The 13616-nt window shown below is 48.0% G+C and overlaps 1 protein-coding gene across 1 annotated transcript in view; it reads left to right on the forward strand.

Moving 5' to 3' along the window:
- pes (pescadillo) overlaps positions 1 to 12889 on the forward strand; it is a 13740-nt gene extending 851 nt beyond the window's left edge. The window contains exons 3-15 of the mRNA XM_056601734.1: positions 12 to 165; positions 428 to 537; positions 2479 to 2650; positions 3069 to 3158; positions 3526 to 3642; positions 4767 to 4847; positions 6239 to 6328; positions 6906 to 7036; positions 7361 to 7486; positions 8269 to 8453; positions 8711 to 8850; positions 8931 to 9098; positions 12587 to 12889. Of these exons, the coding sequence (XP_056457709.1) occupies positions 12 to 165; positions 428 to 537; positions 2479 to 2650; positions 3069 to 3158; positions 3526 to 3642; positions 4767 to 4847; positions 6239 to 6328; positions 6906 to 7036; positions 7361 to 7486; positions 8269 to 8453; positions 8711 to 8850; positions 8931 to 9098; positions 12587 to 12667 (1645 nt within the window). The 3' untranslated portion in view covers positions 12668 to 12889. The remainder of the gene's footprint in view (positions 1 to 11; positions 166 to 427; positions 538 to 2478; positions 2651 to 3068; positions 3159 to 3525; positions 3643 to 4766; positions 4848 to 6238; positions 6329 to 6905; positions 7037 to 7360; positions 7487 to 8268; positions 8454 to 8710; positions 8851 to 8930; positions 9099 to 12586) is intronic.
- The last annotated feature ends 727 nt before the right edge of the window (positions 12890 to 13616 follow it).

A 13616-nucleotide genomic window follows, 5' to 3' on the forward strand; every position in this document is an offset into this window, starting at 1 on the left:
TCGGTTCCCAGGCGTCTGTGCATCCTGAAGGGCATCTACCCCCATGAGCCCAAACACAAGAAGAAGGTCAACAGGGGCTCCACGGCCCCCCGCACCTTCTACCTGATGAAGGACATCCGCTTCCTGCTGCACGAGCCAATCGTTGGCAAGTTCAGAGAGTACAAGGTGTGTGTTGGTGTAACGGATACGTGGTACCAGCATCACAGATACTCGCTCTGCTACGGTCCGATCTATTGGCAGTGTTTGTATGGAGGAGCTGGTAGGACGTATCAACTAATGTCGTTTGATGGGGAGTGTAGATTAAAGTGAGGGCTAATGTATTTAATGTGCTTCTTTACACTTTGTCCAATTCGCTAAAGTGATCTGGGTGGCATGTGCCGGTGGAAACGCTCAATAGTCCTAATCGCTTGATTTGTCTCTTCCTCAGATCTTTGTCCGCAAACTCCGGAAGGCGTACGGAAAGTCTGAGTGGAGCGGAGTCACCAGGCTGAAGGACAACAAGCCCGTCTACAAGCTGGACCACATCATCAAGGAGAGGTGAGAGCTGCTGCTACCGGCGGGCGCCACAGGGGGGCGCCGACGGGCTGCGGTCATTAATGGGACGCAAGAGCACTTTAGGTGAACAAGGACAACAACAACGTGATGAAGTGAACTAGGGCTGCAACTAACGATTCTCGGAATAATCGATTAATCTGTCCATTATTTTTTCGATGAATCTGATAAAAAAAGAAACATTTGTAATGGCCCCATCTTTATTCAAAAACTGAACATTACTTCAAATTCACAGTGCAGACTGAAGTGTAAAAGCACCAGGTTATTGCTCCAACGTCCCGGACCTATATCGTTAACCGGTCAACCGATAAGTTCTTTAACCGGTAAATACTGATGGTGAAAAATAAATTAAATCATATTAATTTCTCTCAGATGACAGAAGATTTTTTTTATTGATATGGAGACCATTTTCGAGACTCCTTGAAATAGAACTTGTATTGCTTTTAATTGCTGATAAGATGATCATAGTTCACGTTAGGACGTTAAACAGGTCATAATTCCATCTTTACTATCTATTTTATATTGCTGGAAACAAGTTTTCGCCAAAATCTCAAAAAAAAATAATTATTTTGAGTTGCATTTGAACACATCATTCATATTACTGAGCCGACCTCAACACATCACATTTTACACTATTTGCGACTTTTTTTTAAGCTAACTAGCTCTATATCCTGCCAATTTGAATACTGAGTTGAAGGAGTTTTTTTAACCCAAAGACAGTGAAGGTACAACACTTTATATAGGCCTACAGTCCAGTGTTAAGATACGACCAAAATACAAGCTGTGGTCGCTCTCACTAAAGCTCGCTGTGGCCGTGCATGAACCGTGAACCAACCTGTCCGCGGCTGGCTGTAACCTGTGCCGCGCCTACGAGTGACGTATTAATCGCACGACTCAACGAATCGATGACCAAATTCGTTTTTAGTAATCAATTATATCAATTTGTTTATCAATTTAGCAGCTCTAAAAGGAACCTTAAACCAGAAATGCAAAGAAGCACTCCGCGTGCCATATGTACCCAGGGTACAGCCTGGAGAACACACAGGGTACAGCCTGGAGAACACACAGGGTACAGCCTGGAGAACACACAGGGTACAGCATGGAGAACACCCAGGGTACAGCCTGGAGAACACCCAGGGTACAGCTGGAGAACACCCAGGGTACAGCCTGGAGAACACACAGGGTACAGCCTGGAGAACACCCAGGGTACAGCTTGGAGAACACCCAGGGTACAGCATGGAGAACACCCAGGGTACAGCATGGAGAACACACAGGGTACAGCCTGGAGAACACCAGGGTACAGCCTGGAGAACACCCAGGGTACAGCCTGGAGAACACACAGGGTACAGCCTGGAGAACACCCAGGGTACAGCATGGAGAACACCCAGGGTACAGCCTGGAGAACACCCAGGGTAGAGCATGGAGAACACCCAGGGTACAGCATGGTGAACACCCAGGGTACAGCATGGAGAACACCCAGGGTACAGCCTGGAGAACACCCAGGGTACAGCATGGAGAACACCCAGGGTACAGCCTGGAGAACACCCAGGGTACAGCATGGAGAACACCCAGGGTACAGCATGGAGAACACCCAGGGTACAGCCTGGAGAACACCCAGGGTACAGCCTGGAGAACACCCAGGGTACAGCATGGAGAACACCCAGGGTACAGCCTGGAGAACACCCAGGGTACAGCTTGGAGAACACACAGGACCTCAAACTACTGGTCCTCTCCATGTGTGCACAAAGATTTCATCTTTAGTTGGTGAATGGTTGTCTCCAAGTTGGGTTCTCGATAAGTGATACGCACTTTTATCGTTACGATCAGAAGATATGCCCTTAAAATGACCACAAAGCAAGCTAGGAACATCAGAAAGGAAAGTGATTTTAGCTTGGCTCCAATGGCGGACTGCCTCTGCGCCCCCAGGTACCCCACCTTCATCGACGCCCTCCGTGACGTGGACGACGCCCTCTCCATGGGCTTCCTATTCTCCACCTTCGCCCGCACGGGCAAGTGCCACGTCCAGACCATCCAGCTGTGCAGGCGGCTGACCGTGGAGTGGATGAACTATGTGATCACCTCGCGCGCCCTCAAAAAGGTACCCCCCCCCACAGTGTACCCCCTCTACCATTACATTGTTTTATGACCATAATTTGTGTCCGGTCTGTTTGGAAGTGTTAACTTTAAACATTAAGAGGATTCGAAAGGAGTAACTTTCATCTAGAACAGGATTTGTGTTTTAGGGACCTAATCAGTATTAATACAGTAGTTTCACTTTATCTTTTAAGTGGATAGTTTATTCATACTTCTTACCTGTCGATCTTTAGTTTGATTGCATGCTGCTGTGGGGACCGACGTCCCCTCAGTCAGGATGGATGAGGTTCCCTGCCTCCTAGTTCCCCTCAGTCAGGATGGATGAGGTTCCCTGCCTCCGCGTTCCACTGGGCTGTTGGTTCTGTTGTCATGGTAGCGGTGGACTGCAGTGCTAGCCCCTGACTCCCTGTGGTCCTGTCTAGGTGTTCCTCTCCATCAAGGGGATCTATTACCAGGCTGAGGTCCTGGGACAGACCATCACCTGGCTGGTGCCTTACCAGTTCTCCCACGACGTAAGTTCAGCCTGAAGTCCCGCAGCCTGTTGACGTCCTGAGCTCCGGCGGCCTCGATAACCGTCTTCACGTGGTTATCAGAATAGACGCTTTCTGTTGACCTCGTGGTAAATGGACTGCATTTGTACAGTGCTTCTCTAACCACTAGCCACTCTGAGCGCTTTACAATATTGCCTTAACATTCACCCATTCATTAACCCATTCACACACCGACGGCGGTGACAGCCTGACAGTTGACAGTCGGCTCGTCGGGAGCTGAAGCGTTTGTTAACACTGAGGAGCGTTTGTTATCGTGTGTGGAGTGTGACCGTCGGGCGTTGCCTCTGGAAGGTGGAGTAAGGATGGGTTTGTGTCTCTGCTCCTCCAGCACCCCACCGACGTGGACTACAGGGTCATGGCCACCTTCACAGAGATGTACACCACTCTCATGGGCTTCATCAACTTCCGCCTGTACAGTTCCCTCAACCTGGTGTACCCCCCCAAGGTATGAGACCCTCGGTTCTCGCTCAACGTGTAGCTATTTAGTTATAGTACCTAGTTATGTAGCATCTTATCCTAGCTGTCTCTGTTGTGTACGGGCAATGGGCTAGCCTAGCGATGGTCAGTGCTTTGCACTTGGTTCTATGAACATCCTCACTGTACCCACAGCGATATTTCTTCATTTCATGACAAATGTATTTATTGTAAGTCGCTTTGGGTAAAAGCGTCTGCTATATGCCCTGAATGTAAACGTCAATGTGAAGTGTTATTGACTGCATTGTTGATCCCCTTGGTGCCGGCCCTTTAAGGCTCCACCCTGTGCACCATCCCTTTAAGGCTCCACCCTGTGCAGCACTGACCTCCTCTCTCCTCCTCTCTCCTCCTCTCTCCTCCTCTCTCCTCCTCTCTCCGTCTCTCTCGCTCTCCTCCTCCTCTCCTCTCCTCTTCTCCTCCTCCTCCTCCTCTCTCCTCCTCTCTCCTCCTCTCTCCTCCTCTCTCCTCCTCTCTCCGTCTCTCTCGTCTCTCTCCTCCTCCCTCCTCCTCCTCCTCTCTCCTCCTCTCTCCTCCTCTCTCCTCCTCTCTCCTCCTCTCTCCTCCTCCTCCTCTCCTCCTCTCTCCTCCTCCTCTCCTCTCCTCCTCCTCCTCTCTCTCCTCTCTCCCTCCTCCTCCTCCTCCTCTCTCCTCCTCTCTCTCCTCCTCCTCCTCTCCTCCTCTCTCCATCTCTCTCCTCCTCCTCTCTCCTCCGTCTCTCTCCTCCGTCTCTCTCCTCCTCTCCTCCTCTCTCCGTCTCTCTCCGTCTCTCTCCTCCTCCTCTCTCCTCCCCTCTCTCCTCCTCCTCTCTCCGTCTCTCTCCTCCTCCTCTCTCCTCCTCTCCTCCTCCTCTCTCCTCCTCCTCTCCTCTCCTCTCCTCCTCCTCTCTCCTCCTCTCTCATACTCTCTCCTCTCCTCTCTCCTCCGTCTCTCTCCTCCGTCTCTCCTCCTCTCTCCTCCTCCTCTCTCCTCTCTCCTCCTCCTCTCTCCTCTCTCCTCCTCCTCTCTCCTCGTCTCTCTCCATCTCTCTCCTCCTCCTCTCTCCTCCTCTCTCCTCCTCTCTCCATCTCTCTCCTCCTCCTCTCTCCTCCTCTCCAGTTGGACTCCAAGGCCAGCGGGGCGTTGCTGAAGGGGGAGGATGACGGCGACTACGCCCTGGACTCTGAGAGCTACATGGAGGTGAGACGGGCTCCAGGGGTCCCCCGGGGGTGAGACAGGGTCCTGGGGTCACATGGGGCGCAGAGGTCAGCTGGTCTGAGGGGTCGACCATCACTGCCCACTAGGGCTGTCAACGAATATTCGAAGTTCGAATATTCGTTCGAAATGTATCCAAAAACGCGAATTCGAACGTGAAAATTAATATTCGAATGTGAAAAAACACTCCCGCGGTACAAGCGCCTCTATCTGCTTTGTGAATGAGCCTCTGTCTGTTCGCGATGTCCCTCATAATATTCGAATGTGAAAAAACACTCCCGCGGTACAAGTGTAACAGACTAGTATTGTGAAGAGCGAATGTATTTTATCCCCTCGGGGTTTCCGTACTTGGATATAGGTATTCCAGCTCTCACGCTGTGACTGGGTAACTTCTGATAGGTACTAAGTAAACGAGACTATTTTCCCTTCCACGCTTGTGTCATTCTTGTCATATAAATATCTAAGTGCCAACGCTCGGTTACACAAGCGCCTATCTGCTTTGTGAGTGAGCCTCTGTCTGTTCGCGATGTCCCTCATAATATTCGAATGTGAAAAAACACTCCCGCGGTACAAGCGCCTAACTGCTTTGTGAATGAGCCTCCGTCTGTTCGCGATGTCCCTCGTTTTAAAGTAAGGAAATGCCCAGCAGGAAGCCGCCGCCCTATATATAGGATATATATATATCCCACTAATTTGAACCATGGTTTTGTCGCATTATTGACATATTGACGGCAACTGCGTAAAATAGGCAACCAGATATTCGAATAGTTCGAATTCGTGATTTTTTTCCAAACGAACATTCGAATGTCATTTTTGAGCAATTTTGACAGCCCTACTGCCCACCACTGTTGGTTGCAGATCTGTCACAAGATGTGAGATGATGGTTCTCTGAGCTCTGTACGGTACACTTCTAAGACCTGGGAACACTGGCATGAGGGCCTTTATTCTTTCCTTTTATATTAATGTAATGTGTTGTATGTAATGTTTGCCTTGTGGGCCTCGAGCCTGTATTCAAGTTGATATTATATATGGCGTTTAATATAACGATCATATCCTTCTCTGCTACCCATGGTTGTTAGAATGTGCTTCTGCCGGCCTCTTTCTAAGAAGCACTAAACCTTTTTATACGGTGGGAAACTATGTCAAAGTACATCATTTAGGCCCAATCCCATTTCTACCCCTTACCCCTTCCCCTCCCCCTCGTTCTGAAGGGGTAAGGGGTAAGGGGGAAGGGGTGGAAATGGGATTGGGCCTTAGAATTGTGATTGCAGTAACATGAGGCTATATCTCTGATCAATGTGGAGTGTTTTAGAGCATGTAGTGTTTGTGTGTGCGTGTGCGTGTGCACATGAATAACTTGAACTGATGCGTTGCAGAAACTGTCGGCGCTGAGCTCCTGCCTGGCCCGGGTGGTCTCCTCCGTGGAGGAGGACGAGGCGCAGATGGACCACTTCCCAGTGGAGGGGGTGAGGACACCAGGCTGAGCTCTGCTCTCTCGCTCTCTCTCTCTCCTTATGTCTCTCTCTCCTTATCTCGCTCTCTCTCTGTCCTTATGTCTCTCGCTCTCCTTATCTCTCTCTCTCCTTATGTCTCTCTCCTTACGTCTATCGCTCTCTCTCACCTTATCTCTCTCTCTCTCGCTCTCTCTCTGTCCTTATGTCGCTCTCGCTCTCTCTCTCTCTCTCTCTCTCTCTCTCTCTCTCTCTCTCTCTCTCTCTCTCTCTCTCTCTCTCTCTCTCTCTCTCTCTCTCTCCTTATGTCTCTCGCTCTCTCTCTCTCTCTCTCTCTCTCTCTCTCTCTCTCTCCTTATGTCTCACCCTCCCTCGCGTTTGGGGATCTGGTTCTAGGCGTTGTTGCTTCAGAGGGGCTCTCGGCGAACAGACTTTGAGCTTCTCTGCACTTCAGTTCCATGAATCTCCTTCCACTAACATAACGTCTACGCCTCTGACTTATTGTTTTGGTCGTCCTGACGATACGTTTTGCAGCAGCAAAGATTCTCTAAACTCTTCTGAACCGAGTGTCTGGTGACTCTTTGCGTTTCAGGAGGATGTGGAGCAGATGGAGGCCAGGGAGAAGGAACACAAGGAGCAGGAGGCCCAGAGGAGGCTCTTCGAAGGCCTCAAGTTCTTCGTCAACAGAGAAGTGCCCAGAGAGTCTCTGGCCTTCGTCCTCAGGTGGGTGAGGGCCGACTGAAGAGAGCCCGTCAGGATGACACGCGTTAACACTCTTAACCCTAGCGTCATCAGGACCACAGACAGAAGGTCACATGTGCAGGCTGGAAAGGCTTTAGAAATATTTCTAGTGCCACTTTTTGTTGAACTGATTAGACTGATTTCAGTTGTGCTTTAGCCCTAGACAAGTTCCACTCGTTGGACAACTCAGACTGATTTAAAGCCTTTTGTGCAGCACGCTGTTAGTATTCCGACCTGTGAGACCCCAGAGTCCTGCTGAAGCACCGAGTGTAAGACGACGACGTGTCTGCCCCCTGCTGCCTCCAGGTGTTTCGGCGCGCAGGTGTCCTGGGACAAGTCTCTGTGCATCGGCGCCGCGTACGACGTCACGGACGAGACCATCACCCACCACATCGCCGACCGGCCCAACATGGAGAAGCAGTACATCAACAGGTGAGTCGTCACACCTGTGGGTTCGGCCGACTCAAAGCAGACTCACTCTGCGGCCCGCAGAGCTGCGCCGACAACTTTGAGGACAACAGAGTGGATCTCCCCTGGATAGCTCTTGGTTCGTTAATGAGTTATAATGTTATGGAGACCATAGGAGACCAGTCAATGTGTTTCATGGTTCCTAAGTTAGCCTTCTATTACAATGATGAGGTTACCTTAAAAGATATGAAGCCAAACAAGAGCATCATGGTGATAATAGGTATATGTCGCCCATGTTTGTGTACAATTCAGCACACAAACCAGTTACTAGCCTGTATGTTCGTGTATTGTGTGTTGTTATTGGCCTGTGTGTTTCCTGTTTTGTGTTTTTAATGGCCTGTGTGTTTCCTGTATTGTGTCTTATTAGTATGTGTGTTTTCCTGTACTGTGTGTTTCCTGTGTTATTGGTCTGTGTGTTTCCTGTATTGTGTGTTATTAGTTTGCGTGTGTTTCCTGTATTGTGTGTTATTGGTCTGTGTGTTTCCTTTGTTATTGGTCTTTGTGTTTCCTGTATTGTGTGTTATTGGTCTGTGTTTCCTTTGTTATTGGTCTTTGTGTTTCCTGTATTGTGTGTTATTAGTATGCGTGTTTCTAGTATGCGTGTTTCCTGTATTGTGTGTTATTGGTCTGTGTGTTTCCTTTGTTCTTGGTCTGTGCTTCCTGTATTGTTTCCTGTGTTGTCATTGGTCTATGCTTCCTGTATTAGCCCTGAGTAACCAGGGTGCGCCCCCTTGTGTCCGCTCCAGGTACTACATCCAGCCCCAGTGGGTCTACGACTCCATCAACTCAAAGATCTGCCTCCCGGTGGAGGACTACTTCCTCGGGGTCACGCTGCCCCCCCACCTCTCCCCCTTCGTGGAGGAAAAGGAGGGAGACTACGTCCCCCCGGAGAAGCTCAGGATCATGGCCCTGCAGCGGGGCGAGGCCATAGGTACGCAGCACACCTGGAGGGGAGGGGGCTGCCCTGATTGGCTGATGGGTCACACATGGAGGGGGAGACGGCTCCGCTGATTGGCTGATGGGGTCACTTAAGCCAGCTCTACTGATTGGCCGATGGGGTCACACCTTAAGGGAGAGACGGCTCCGCTGATTGGCTGATGGGTTGGCTGATTGACACACCTGTCCTGAGTCTAGTGAGGGGTTGGGCACCATGGAGACGTAGTTAATAGATTTTTTTTTCAATTCTAGTGCAAGACGAGGATGAGGAAGACGACGAAGATGATGATGATGACGAAGACGAGGAGGAAGAGGAGGAAGAAGAGGAAGAGGAGGAGCAGGAAGATGAACAGAATCTGAAGAAGATGGAGACGCAGCGGTCCCAGGGCAAGGTAAGGCTGCTCCGAGGCCGGCCTCGCGCTCTGAACCCGACCTCTGACCTGGGCCTGACCTCTGACCTCTGCTCCTACAGTCGCTCTCAGTGAAGGTGACCCCCGGCAAGGTGAAGAAGGAGGACCGTGGGCGGCTGGAGCAGGAGGAGAAGGCGGAGGAGAAGCGTCTGGCCATCATGATGATGAAGAAGAAGGAGAAGTACCTCTACGACAAGATCATGTTCGGGAAGAAACGCAAAGTCCGCGAGGTGAGTCCCACCAGAGACCAGATCTCACCGCTCGGCTTGTTAACGTTTACATCAGTGGTTCAGGCCGAAATATAACATGATCAAATTCATCTGATCGCTCCTCACGATCCGCGAGCTGTCCGCCCCATAGGCAGGCTGTCAAAAAACACTTCTCTGTAGACGGCCTACGCTCCGAGCGTACACAAAAACAAATGGTACTACGGTTATTAGTGTCTATTCATTGATCTGGGACGGTATATCTGAAGGGTTATTAGTGTTTATTCATTGATCTGGGACGGTATATCTGAAGGGTTATTAGTGTCTATTCATTGATCAGGGACGGTATCTGAAGGGTATTAGTGTCTATCATTGATCTGGGACGGTATATCTAAAGGGTTATTAGTGTCTATTCATTGATCTGGGACGGTATATCTAAAGGGTTATTAATGTCTATTCATTGATCTGGGACGGTATATCTGAAGGGTTATTAGTGTCTATTCATTGATCAGGGACGGTATATCTGAAGGGTTATTAGTGTCTATTCATTGATCTGGGACGGTATATCTAAAGGGTTATTAGTGTCTATTCATTGATCTGGGACGGTATATCTAAAGGGTTATTAATGTCTATTCTTTGATCTGGGACGGTATATCTGAAGGGTTATTAGTGTCTATTCATTGATCAGGGACGGTATATCTAAAGGGTTATTAGTGTTTATCATTGATCTGGGACGGTATATCTGAAGGGTTATTAGTGTCTATTCATGATCAGGGACGGTATATCTGAAGGGTTATTAGTGTCTTCATTGATCTGGGACGGTATATCTAAAGGGTTATTAGTGTCTATTCATTGATCTGGGACGGTATATCTAAAGGGTTATTAATGTCTATTCTTTGATCTGGGACGGTATATCTGAAGGGTTATTAGTGTCTATTCATTGATCAGGGACGGTATATCTAAAGGGTTATTAGTGTTTATTCATTGATCTGGGACGGTATATCTGAAGGGTTATTAGTGTCTATTCATTGATCTGGGACGGTATATCTGAAGGGTTATTAGTGTCTATTCATTGATCTGGGACGGTATATCTGAAGGGTTATTAGTGTCTATTCATTGATCAGGGACGGTATATCTAAAGGGTTATAGTGTTTATTCATTGATCTGGGACGGTATATCTGAAGGGTTATTGGTGTCTATTCATTGATCTGGGACGGTATATCTGAAGGGTATTAGTGTTATTCATTGATCTGGGACGGTATATCTGAAGGGTATTAGTGTCTATTCATTGATCTGGGACGGTATATCTGAAGGGTTATTAGTGTCTATTCATTGATCAGGGACGGTATATCTGAAGGGTTATTAGTGTCTATTCATTGATACGGTATATCTAAGGGGTTATTAGTGTTTATTCATTGATCTGGGACGGTATATCTGAAGGGTTATTAGTGTTTATTCATTGATCTGGGACGGTATATCTAAAGGGTTATTAGTGTCTATTCATTGATCAGGGACGGTATTAGGGCTGTCAATCCTCCCCTCAAATCATATTCGAATTTCTAATGCTTCTTATGTTGAATATTCGAATAATATTCGAATATTTTAATGTTTTTTTTATTATATCATTATATACACCGATACCATCCTATTATTAGGCCTACGTCCCGCGTCCACTAGAGGGCGCGTCAACCAAATCTGTTATGTAACATTTGCAACAAGTTTTACCAAATCAATACAAAACTTATATAAATACGTAAGATATAACGCCAGAAATATTCAAGCAATGATGTTTAATGAAGAAGCTGATGTTCAATCATTCAAATACACACACACACACTGCTATTTTACGATGTTATTCTTGGCTGTTTTGACCGTGGCTCTTCCTCAGCCGCTAACTGTTCTGCGTACTCCGAGTAATGCACTGAATGGAGGTGTGCGCTCATGTTGCTCGTAGTCGAGTGGTACTTTAACGACTTGCAGCATAATTTGCAAATGACGGGTTCTCTGGATGTAATCTTCCCGTTTCTCGATGGAAATCCGAAAGTTATGCTTTCCATCTCTGTGTCTGCTCGCGCGCTGCTTCCCAGCATCTTGTAAGCATACAATTGCCGAGCGAACGTCACGACGCACGACGTTGACTTTCATTTGCGTCGTTGCTCGGCAAAAGTTAAATGTAATTCTTGACTTGTCAATAAGATTTGCTAAAAAATAAATAAAAAAAAGTTCGAACGTTAGTTGCCGCACTCGAATGTTCTCCTTTTTAAAAAATTCGAATTATATTCGAATAGCGAAGTTCGTTTTGACAGCCCTAGACGGTATATCTGAAGGGTTATTGGTGTCTATTCATTGATCAGGGACGGTATATCTGAAGGGTTATTAGTGTCTATTCATTGATCTGGGACGGTATATCTGAAGGGTTATTAGTGTCTATTCATTGATCAGGGACGGTATATCTGAAGGGTTATTAGTGTCTATTCATTGATCTGGGACGGTATATCTGAAGGGTTATTAGTGTCTATTCATTGATCTGGGACGGTATATCTAAAGGGTTATTAGTGTTTATTCATTGATCTGGGACGGTATATCTGAAGGGTTATTGGTGTCTATTCATTGATCAGGGACGGTATATCTGAAGGGTATTAGTGTCTATTCATTGATCGGGACGGTATATCTGAAGGGTTATTAGTGTCTATTCATTGATCAGGGACGGTATATCTGAAGGGTTATGTCTATTCATTGATCAGGGACGTATATCTGAAGGGTTATTAGTGTCTATTCATTGATCTGGGACGGTATATCTAAAGGGTTATTAGTGTTTATTCATTGATCTGGGACGGTATATCTAAAGGGTTATTAGTGTTTATTCATTGATGGGACGGTATATCTAAGGGTTATTAGTGTCTATTCATTGATCAGGGACGGTATATCTAAAGGGTTATTAGTGTCTATTCTTTGATCAGGGACGGTATATCTAAAGGGTTATTAGTGTCTATTCATTGATCTGGGAGGTATATCTGAAGGGTTATTAGTGTTATTCATTGATCTGGGAGGTATATCTAAGGGTTATTAGTGTCTATTCATTGATCTGGGACGGTATATCTAAAGGGTTATTAGGTCTATTCATTGATCAGGACGGTATATCTGAAGGGTTATTAGTGTCTATTCATTGGATCAGGGACGGTATATCTGAAGGGTTATTAGTGTTATTCATTGATCAGGGACGGTATATCTGAAGGGTTATTAGTGTTATTCATTGATCAGGGACGGTATATCTAAAGGGTTATTAATGTATTCATTGATTGATGGGACGGTATATCTGAAGGGTTATTAGTGTCTATTCATTGATCAGGGACGGTATATCTGAAGGGTTATTAGTGTCTATTCATTGATCAGGGACGGTATATCTGAAGGGTTATTAGTGTCTATTCATTGATCACGGTATATCTGAAGGGTTATTAATGTTTATTCATTGGTCAGGGACGGTATATCTAAATAGTTGTTTCCCATTACAGGCGAACAAGCTGACCGCCAAGAGGAAGGCCCACGACGACGCCAGCAAGACAGACAAGAAGAAGAAGGCCAAGAAGCAGTAGCGGTGTGTGTGAGCGCCCGTCCCCCAGCGGGCGTCACGGGGCCGCGGTCGCCGGGTCCCAGGGCAGACCGCTCCGCCGAGGGGGCGGGAGTGGAAGTGTTGGCGAGTGTGACATCACTTCCTCTTTGTTTGTTTGAACTCTCTATATTTCCTACTTATTTTAAGCTGTTGTATACTTTACGTGTTGCTCTGTAAAATAAAAGACTTAATAAGTATGTGGCCTGTTCATGCCCACTCCAAGGAGATTGTAAATGTCATCACTTTACCCCCTCAACGCGCTGAGGAGAGCTCCCACAGCGAGGAGAACGCCATGTCCTGGAGATGGAAGCTTCCGGAACAAAGTGTTCAAGCGACCGCACTCGGGCTGGGTGGAGTGAGGGACGGTCCACTGGGGGGGGGATTGTTCTGATGCCCGGCGGGTCGGAAGTGGGCGTCGCTGACGTCAAAGCGCTGACTCCATGTGCTGTTGCTGGGGGGGGGGGCACACATCACTGGATGACCCTCCCCTCACCCCGCCCCCCCCCTCCCCACTCGCATTTGCATTCCACTTCTCTGAGCAGTCCGGGGCTCGGCCTGGCACCGGGTGCGCGCCGGGCCCACAATGGGCCCAGTGTTGCAGCCGCTCCGTGGTACAGCAGGGGCGGCCGGCCGCATGCCTCCCTGGCCCCCGGCCCCTCCGCCGGCCGCCAGGACGACCAGGGTGCACACTGGACCAGCAGCCCTGAGACTTTATGAACACATATTGCTGCACCCTGGCAGCTAGGGCGAGATGGACTCAGCAAGCTGGCGGGAGCCGCCCCTCCCCTCCCCTGGCATGGATGACCTCCCTGCTCTGGGCAGAACGTCTGTCTCAATCATCACACAGCTTTCATGTTTCTAGTGGGATGTAGAACCCCTTAAATATTTTAAACACGTGAGTGCGTGTGTAGCCTACATCTTTGTCTAAATAC

This window comes from Gadus chalcogrammus, chromosome 11, assembly GCF_026213295.1.
Source record: "Gadus chalcogrammus isolate NIFS_2021 chromosome 11, NIFS_Gcha_1.0, whole genome shotgun sequence".
Classification (NCBI taxonomy): domain Eukaryota; kingdom Metazoa; phylum Chordata; class Actinopteri; order Gadiformes; family Gadidae; genus Gadus; species Gadus chalcogrammus.